Source organism: Sinocyclocheilus anshuiensis, unplaced genomic scaffold (assembly GCF_001515605.1).
Source record: "Sinocyclocheilus anshuiensis isolate Anshui unplaced genomic scaffold, SAMN03320099.WGS_v1.1 scaffold975, whole genome shotgun sequence".
NCBI lineage: Eukaryota > Metazoa > Chordata > Actinopteri > Cypriniformes > Cyprinidae > Sinocyclocheilus > Sinocyclocheilus anshuiensis.
This window is the reverse complement of record NW_015547693.1, coordinates 584,327-593,937: the sequence shown is the minus strand read 5'-3', so window position 1 is coordinate 593,937 and position 9,611 is coordinate 584,327. Positions and strand designations below refer to the sequence as shown.

The 9,611-nt window shown below is 39.5% G+C and overlaps 1 protein-coding gene across 1 annotated transcript in view; it reads left to right on the top strand.

Moving 5' to 3' along the window:
- The window catches only part of LOC107703619 (1-phosphatidylinositol 4,5-bisphosphate phosphodiesterase gamma-1-like), a 48,826-nt gene that overhangs the window by 19,059 nt on the left and 20,156 nt on the right, over nt 1-9,611 (top strand). Inside the window, 8 exon segments of the mRNA XM_016506312.1 lie at nt 340-433; nt 610-657; nt 1,863-1,947; nt 2,141-2,224; nt 3,074-3,096; nt 4,904-4,973; nt 5,075-5,176; nt 5,912-6,030. Coding sequence (XP_016361798.1) covers nt 340-433; nt 610-657; nt 1,863-1,947; nt 2,141-2,224; nt 3,074-3,096; nt 4,904-4,973; nt 5,075-5,176; nt 5,912-6,030 — 625 coding nt within the window.

Below are 9,611 nucleotides of genomic sequence, written 5' to 3'. Positions count from 1 at the left end.
CACTCACTCGCTCACTCACTCACTCACTCACTCACTCACTCACTCACTCGCTCACTCGCTCGCTCGCTCACTCGCTCGCTCACTCGCACACTCACTCGCTCACTCGCACGCACACTCACTCACACTCACACACACTCACTCACTCACTCACACTCACTCACTCACTCACACACTCACACTCACACACTCACACTCACTCACACACTCACACACTCACACTCACTCACACACTCACACACTCACACTCACTCACACACTCACTCACACACACTCACTCACTCACTTACACTCACACTCACACACGTATTCATGCTGGTGTTCTCCGGTCTGTGCACTCAGCGACCTCAGACGAGGAGATGGTCATGTGGGTGAAGGGTTTGACCTGGCTGGTGTCTGATACGCTACGCTCCCCCACACCCCTGCAGATAGAAAGGTGACCTTTGACCTCTACATGCACCCCTCCCCTGCAGATATTGATTGATGAAAACCATTAAGCTCTGAGTTCACATATGTCAAGTGTAAAAGTGCCTGAAATCAGCTCGGCCCGTACAATCGCAGATGTGAACGTTAAAGTAACCTGTATGTTCTTTGTTCTTTTGCTGAACTCAGATGGCTGAGAAAACAGTTTTACGCAGTGGATCGCAGCAGGGAAGACAGGTATGTTTCATATCAGTGTAACCGTGCACACAGCTCCTGGAAATAACAAGCTCTATAGAGATACAGTAGATACTGAGATGTTTTCCTGCCGCAGCGGTTATTTTAATCTCATCTTTCTTGCGAGATGTCTGTGTTAAGGTGTATGTTTTAAGGGTAGAAATGGCTGACTCAGAGGTACCAGGCGTTATCAGGCCAAACACACACACTCGCACACAAACACACACACTCCTGTTGGGTAAATAGAGCTCAGAGACGGCACATCCTGCAGCAGGAAACAAAGCTCGGAACTCCTACACACACACACACACATGCTGAAGGTAAATACAGTGAGAGCGGCTGAAAGACACATGAGCTTTGTGTGAGGTGTTGTATTCAGATGAAATGGTGGTCGTGTGGAGGCACATGACAATTTTCAGCTTGTCAGAACACATGTGGCTAAATCAAATAAGTGACGTACACAGTAGAAATTAATAATCTTTTCCATTCACGATGGAAAGTTGCCTCTTCACCTGTACATACTGACAATGTCTCTCTGTGTGTGTGTGTGTGTGTATAAATAAAGTTTGGGACCAGTAAGATTGTTTTATAATGTTTTATAAAGCGGTTTCTTCTGCTCATCAAGGCTGCATTTATTTGATCAAAAATGCAGAAAAAAACTGTAATATTGTGAAAAATTATTGCTATTTAAAATAACTGTTTTCTGTTTTAATATACTTTAAAATGTAATTTATTTCTGTGATGCGCAGCTGAATTTTCAGCATCATTACTCCAGTCTTCAGTGTCACATGATCTTCAGAAATCATTCTAATATGCTGATTTGCTGCTCAACAAACATTTATTATTATTGTCAACAGTTGAGCTGCTTCATATATTTGTTGAAACATGACACATTTAAGGATTTTTGATGAAGAGAAACTTCAAAAGAACGACATTTATTAGAAGTGCACATTTTTTTGAAACAGTGTGAAAGTCTTCACTGTGACTTGTATCAATTTAATGCATCCTCACTGAATAAAAGTATTAATTGCTTAAATCTTGCTGAGCCCAAACCTTTGAACAGTAAACAACAACAATTTATTATTATCTTAAAAAACACATGAGAGGAATCAGCCGGACTGACGAAAGCGCTAACAGTGCTGAACTTCCTCATAAACCTGACACTGACGTCACCGTGTGATTTATAACCACGTTCTGTTCTTCTGCAGAATTTCCTGTAAGGATCTGAAAAGTATGCTGTGCCAGGTCAACTACAGAGTTCCCAATATGAGGTTCTTACGAGAGAAACTTCCGGTAACAAACTCGGTTTCTCACATTACTGAAGCGTTAATAGTTTATTGCATAATGTTTGTTTATAATACTTTGTAGTTATTTTGTCTGTGAATTTGTTCATCTGTATTAACACGACATTTGTAATTACTGGAAAAGTACAGCATGTTTCTTTTTGTTTTTAAATGTATTATTAATCATATAATATCTTGGTTAGGATGGAGAGCTGAGGAATGGAGATGTATCATATAGTCATTTTGCGCAGTTGTACCGCAGCCTGATGTTTGACGCACAGAAATCAGTAAGTCACACGTTTATTTGTGTGTGTGTTAGTTATATGTAGGTGGACCGGGGCAAGAGGTGAAGCCCTCCTCAGAGCCACTTAAACCCCATCAGTCGTCCCCATTTGCCCCGCTTCTCAAATGACCTTCACGTCAATACTTGGCCTTTTAAAAGCCACAAGATCCATGGGCTAAAAGCCATTAGGCCACACTGAAGCACACAGAGACACACACACACAGACGGACGGCATTGATGACCCCTGCACTTAAACCTGTGTGTGTGTGTAGAGTGTGTTGTAGAGTGTGTGTGTGTGTGTTGTAGAGTGTGTGTGTGTGTTGTAGAGTGTGTATGCGAGTGTGTTGTAGAGTGTGTATGTGTGTAGAGAGTGTATGTGTGTAGAGAGTGTGTGTGTGTGTAGAGAGAGTGTGTGTGTGTGTAGAGTGAGTGTGTGAAGAGTGTGAGAGAGTGTGTGTGTGTGTAGAGAGAGTGTGTGTGTGTGTAGAGAGAGTGTGTGTGTGTGTAGAGATGCGTGTAGTGCGTGTAGAGTGTGTGTGCGTGTAGAGTGTGTGTGCGTGTAGAGTGTGTGTGCGTGTAGAGTGTGTAGAGTGTGTAGAGTGTGTAGAGTGTGTAGAGTGTGTGTGTGTAGAGTGAGCGAGTGTGAGTGTAGAGTGCATCACTTTATGTGGATGTTTGATATCTCATCACATCAGTTCATTAGTGTCTGACGGGCCTATAAATGGTTCAGGTTTAGAGCTCCAGACGTTAATCTGGGTGTTTTATTGTAGTGGTTGTGAAATGGGTGCATTTACATCAGGTATTAATTGTATTATTCACATAATAAGCATTTTGTTCTGTGTTGTTTTTATAGATGGAGATTCCACTGCTGCAGAGGTATTTACTCACTCTCTTATTTTCAAGCTGAAGTATTTACAGATGTTATGAAATAGCATTTACAACACATTAAACTTCCATAATACAGTATGATTCATTTACAGGTAAAACAGAATATTTAGGGATATATAATGTAGGACTGACAAGAATTTATTGGGATTTTGTGAAAGCCTCTGAAAAAAACGGGTAATTGCGACCTTTCAATCTAACTTCTGACTTTTTTTCTCATAATTGACCAAATGCGCTTACTTTAGAGCTTCTGCATAAAGATAAGCCAGCTCGTAAACTTCCGATGAAGCTCGTTTGGTGTGATATACTGTATATAGGTGTAGACCCTCACAGAAACCTCTCCTGCCTCGCTCTTGTCAGAAACTGAGAAACAAAATAATTGCAACACCGCAAATAATGTTACCGGTGTTAACATACAGTTTCATGTTATTTAACCACATATAACGACATATAGTTTTATATGCCGAGTCTGCGAATCCCAGGAGTACCAGAGACGTAAATGCTGACAACAAAACACTATCGTACGTAACGTAACGTTTCGGCTAACGTTAGCTAGCTAGTGATGCTGTCTCGTAAATGACATCATAATGATATCCTTGATGATCAATAACTGACCTTCATAGTCATGAACACATTTTACATAAACACTGATAACATTTTAAAGCCTTTATTATTTCTCAACTCTACAGCTGTGCAGTAAAAATCACTTTTCATTCATGAAGACAACATGAAAAAATGTGGCAAAAATGTGTCTCCTGGCGGAAAACAAAGACTTTTAAGATGAAAATGTCATGAAATTAGCATTATAACCAGTAGATGGCAGCAGAGGATCACTCATTAGCTCAGCTGCCATTTCAACTCCCTAGATTTTTTTTTCATGTCTTGCTTTTGGATTTATGTAATGACTATTATAACAAATTTTACTGTACTGGAGTATAAAGTATAGCAAGTTCAGGAAGTGACAAAGTCTAATGCCATTTAAAAAAAAATAATAAGCCCAGACACCAACAGCCTAGAGGGGTAAATTATGTAACTACAAATTAAATAACTTCATTATTAATGGTATAACTAAATTAATTAAATAATAATGCATTGTATATTTTGAAATATTTTTTAGATTTAATTTAACTACATTTTTTTGTTTTTTTTTGTTTTATCTTTAACTGTAAAACAGACTTGCTGCTGCTGTAGTTTTGTTACTCTGACTTGAGTCTGAACCACTGCATGCACAGCTCTGTTTGACAGCAGCTCGTCAGATGTTTTGTTCCGTCCGTTGCTTTATCATTGTCAGTCACAGCAGTGAGTCGCGGCACAATTTAGCGGATTCACTTGTGTAATTTTTACACTCGTGTTTGCCGTTCCTGAAACTGTATATGTGAACGTTTGGTCCTCTTACACAAACAAAACTTTTCTTCAGATTGTGAATGGATTATGTAGAGAAACCGAGCAAAGGACGCTCCCCTGATAGCGCAACTGATTTTGACAGGTGACTGAAAATGACTGAGCTGGCTTATCTAAAACCAGCAAGTAACCGTGCATATAGTCAGTTGCGAGTTTACATCAAGCAATTCTGAAGAAAAAAGTCAGAATTGTGAGGTTAAAATTGTTAGATGCAATTACCTTGTTTTATTTTTTTATTTTTTTATTTTGTTTTTATTTTAATTAATTTTTTTACTGATTGTGCACAGTTATACCTATTGTGGTATATGGTCATTTATTGTATTTTATCTGACATCCCAGAACATCTCTTGGGTTTCCGTATGTGATGCTGAAACACTGATCTGTGTGTTTCTTACAGGCTTATTGAGAGACCTGAGCAGAAGATCTCACTGGAGGACTTCCAGAACTTCCTAACTGAACATCAGAAGGTTAGATATTCACTTCTCATGTTATTACAATTAACGTGTAAATAATGTCTGGTTTGTGTAATTATGCATTGTTGTGTGTGTGTGTGTGTTTGTGTCTTCAGGAGCTCTGGGCTACAGACAATAATAAGGTGCAGGAGTTCATGTTCCACTACCTGAAGGATCCTCTACGAGAGATCGAGCAGCCATACTTTCATCAAGACGAGGTGATGCTTACATAAACATGAATGCCAAGTGACTAGTGCATTCTGGGTACACATTTTTTAAGTTCCCTGGGAATGAAACCCATAAATGTGCAGTTGCACGTTTTAACCACTTCACCACTTCCTGCTGTGTGGCCTCAGATCTTTGTTTGATATGCATAATCTGCCTCTTTCTGACCTTAATTAGTTGTGTTTGAATTTCCATCTGCTGTTTAAAATAACTATTTAAATGAGGTATATGCATATATTGAAGTTTCATGAAAAAGATGGAGTTTATATTGTATTATACTGTTTTCATGTTGAATGATTTATTGCCTGTGGTTAATATTGAGGGTTCCCTGAGCAAACTGTTTATATAAATTTGTGTTTGACACATGTTCCACTTTTTTACTAATTGGAGTAGATATTTTTACACACATTGAGATTTGACTGCAATTTTTTAAAGCTTATTTTTAAAAGTTTGTAACAATATATGAACTCTTGTAAAATAAATAGAAAACAAAATGGGTTATTTAATATATATATTTGACCTCCTGTCTTTTAAGAACCATTTTTTCTAGTTAATGTTTCCTTCACTTTGTTGAAAAAGACCAGAAACATGGACTTCCATGTCCTATTTTGTACTCTTTCATGAAAGACCGTTTTAGTGTTGGACAGTTGAGCAGTGCAGAGTAGTAACTCATGCTTGCTTGCTTTTTAACGTAAACATCATGTTCTGTGTTTTGCGGTCTTTCTCAGTTCCTCACATATCTGTTCTCTAAAGAGAACACTATCTGGGACGTGCAGCTCGATCAGGTGAGGCCAGAGGACATGAACAACCCCCTGTCCCACTACTGGATCTCCTCGTCCCACAACACGTGAGTAGATGTGTGGCCAGTACGTCCTCTAAACTACACACTGATGTGAGCAAAACAAAACTAAGAAATGGACTCGATTCAGCTGGAGTCCGTCTGCTGCTCTTGTGTATTTTCAGTATGTTTGCAGTAACATGCATTTTCAGTAACATGCAGACAGTTTCAGTAACATCCGGTTTCAGTACCTTTCAGTCAGTTTCAGTAACATTTCAGTTGGTTTCAGTAACATGCAGTTTCAGTAACATGCAGTTTCAGTAACATCCAGTCAGTTTCAATAACATGCCGTTTCAATAACATGCCGTTTCAATAACATGCCGTTTCAATAACATGCCGTTTCAATAACATGCCGTTTCAATAACATGCCGTTTCAGTAACATGCCGTTTCAGTAACATCCATTTTCAGTAACATCCAGTCGGTTTCAGTAACGTTTCAGTAACATGCAGTCGGTTTCAGTAACATCCGTTTTCAGTAACATCCAGTCAGTTTCAGTAACATGCAGTTTCAGTAACATCTGTTGTCAGTAATATCCAGTCAGTTTCAGTAACATGCATTTTCAGTAACATCCGTTTTCACGGTAATATCCAGTCAGTTTCAGTAACATGCATTTTCATTAACATCCTGTCAGTTTCAGTGACATCCAGTTTCAGTACCATTCAGTTGTTTTCAGTAACATGCAGTTTCAGTAACATGCGTTTTCAGTAGCATCCGTTTTCAGTAACTTTCAGTCAGTTTCAGTATCAGTCAATTTCATTAACATCCAGACAGTTTCAGTAACATCCAGTGCTGATTAATCAAGAGGCTGTGTGTTTATTAAAATTCTCTCTCTGACTCGATTCAGCTGGAGTCCGTCTGCTGCTCTTGTGTATTTTCAGTATGTTTGCAGTAACATGCAGTTTCAGTAACATGCATTTTCAGTAACATGCAGACAGTTTCAGTAACATCTGGTTTCAGTAACATTCAGTTGGTTTCAGTAGCATGCAGTTTCAGTAACATCCAGTCAGTTTCAATAACATGCCGTTTCAGTAACATCCGGTTTCAGTAACATCCAGTCGGTTTCAGTAACGTTGCAGTAACATGCAGTCGGTTTCAGTAACATCCGTTTTCAGTAACATCCGTTTTCAGTAACATCCGGTTAGTTTCAGTAACATGCATTTTCATTAACATCCTGTCAGTTTCAGTGACATCCAGTTTCAGTACCATTCAGTTGTTTTCAGTAACATGCGTTTTCAGTAGCATCCGTTTTCAGTAACATTCAGTCAGTTTCAGTATCAGTCAATTTCATTAACATCCAGACAGTTTCAGTAACATCCAGTGCTGATTAATCAAGAGGCTGTGTGTTTATTAAAATTCTCTCTCTGAAGGTATCAAGTAACTATTCCAGATAAGTTATCAACAGACAGACAAAAGACAGTAATGTGTGGTCTCTAGATAATTTATATTCATCCATTTTGTTAGTTGGTTATCCATTGGTTAAGTAGCTGGTTAGTGTATAAATTGAATACCTCTTCAAAGAAACAAAATGTTAGGTGATGGGGGTTGGTTGGTCGGTTAGTTTGTCAATTATTTAGAGTATAAAATTGATCATTCTCATACAACCAAAATTTTAGGTGATGGGGGAACTGTTTGATTGGTTGGTTAGTTACAGTCTTGAATGAATCCCCCTCAACCCAAAATGATAGATTATGGGGAAAGGATTGGTTGGTTAGTTTGTTGGTATGTTGGATAGTTGTAGTATAAAATGAATCCCCCTCAAATAACTGTTTGAAGAAGAAGTGTTAGATGCTGGGGAAAAGAGTTGGTTAGTCAGCTAGTTAGTTTGAAAGAATAAAATGAATCCCCCTTTAAAGAATCAATATCTTAGATGCTGGAAAATGATTTGGTTGGTTGGTTAGTTAGAATATCAAAGGATTCCTTCTTAAAGAACAAACATGTTGGATAATGGGAAAAGGTTTTGGACAGATTTCTAAGAGAAACAATAATCATGTTAACATAAAATATTCCCTGTTGGAATGTATTTCCTCATGATGCACTCCTACGTTCTTATTATTGTGTACAAACATCTTATTCCCAAAGACATAATAAATGTGTATAAATATAAACTGAGTTGCAGTACAGTGGCCAGGGTCATACAGAGGGTTTCTAAGACGGAGTTCCACTCGGAACAGGCCTCGCAAGGGTCGATCAAAGAAGTTGAGTCCTCATGCTGTGCGTCAGGTACAGAAGCTGGCTTAAAAAAACAGACGCATGAGTGCTGCCAGCATTGCTTTAGAGGTTGCAGAAGCGGAAGGTCAGCTTGTCAGAGCTCAGACCATACGCCACACACTGCAACGATTCGGTTGTCATAGCCGTCGTCCCAGAAGGAAGCCTCTTCTAAAGCTGGCTCACAAGAAAGCCCGCAAACAGTTTGCTGAAGACAAGTCCTGTGGTCTGATGAGACGAAGATAAACTTGTTTGGCTCAGATGGTGTCCAGTACGTGTGGCGACACCCTGGTGAGGAGTACCAAGGAAATTGTGTCTTGCCTACAGTCAAGCATGGTGGTGGTAGCATCATGGTCTGGGGCTGCACGAGTGCTGCTGGTACTGGGGAGCTGCGGTTCATTGAGGGTAACATGGATTCCAGCATGTACTGACATTCTGAAGCAGATCCTTCAGAAACTGGACCGAACGGCAGTTTTCCAACATGATAACGACCCCAAACACACCGCCAAGATGACAACTGCCTTGCTGAGAAAGCTGAAGGTGAAGGTGATGGAGTGGCCAAGTATGTCTCCAGACCTGAACCCTATTGAGCACCTGTGGGGCATCCTCAAGCAGAAGGTGGAGAAGCGCCATGTGTCTAACATCCAGCAGCTCCGTGATGACATTATGGAGGAGTGGAAGAGGATCCCAGCACCAACCTGTGCAGCTCTGGTGAACTCCATGCCCAGGAGGATTAAGGCAGTGCTAGATAACAATGGTGCTCACACAAAATATTGACACTTTGGACACAGTTTTGACATATTCACTTAGGGTGTACTCACTTTTGTTGCCAGTTATTTAGACAACAATGGCTGTATGTTGAGTTATTTTTAGAGGACAGTAATTCTGTACTGCTATACAAGCTGCACATTGACTAGTCTAAAGTATATCCAATTTTCATTTCTATAGTATTGTCCCTTGACAACATATAATAAAATGGTTGCTGAAATGTGAGGGGTGTACTCACTTTTGGAAGATACCGTAACTGGAAGATGATCCCAGCAACAACCTGTGCAGCTCTGGTGAATTCCATGCCCAGGAGGATTAAGGCAGTGCTAGATAACAATGGTGCTCACACAAAATATTGACACTTTGGACACAGTTTTGACATATTCACTTAGGGTGTACTCACTTTTGTTGCCAGTTATTTAGACAACAATGGCTGTATGTTGAGTTATTTTTAGAGGACAGTAATTCTGTACTGCTATACAAGCTGCACATTGACTAGTCTAAAGTATATTCAATTTTCATTTCTATAGTATTGTCCCTTGACAACATATACTAAAATGGTTGCTGAAATGTGAGGGGTGTACTCACTTTTGGGAGATACGTGTGTGTGTGTGTT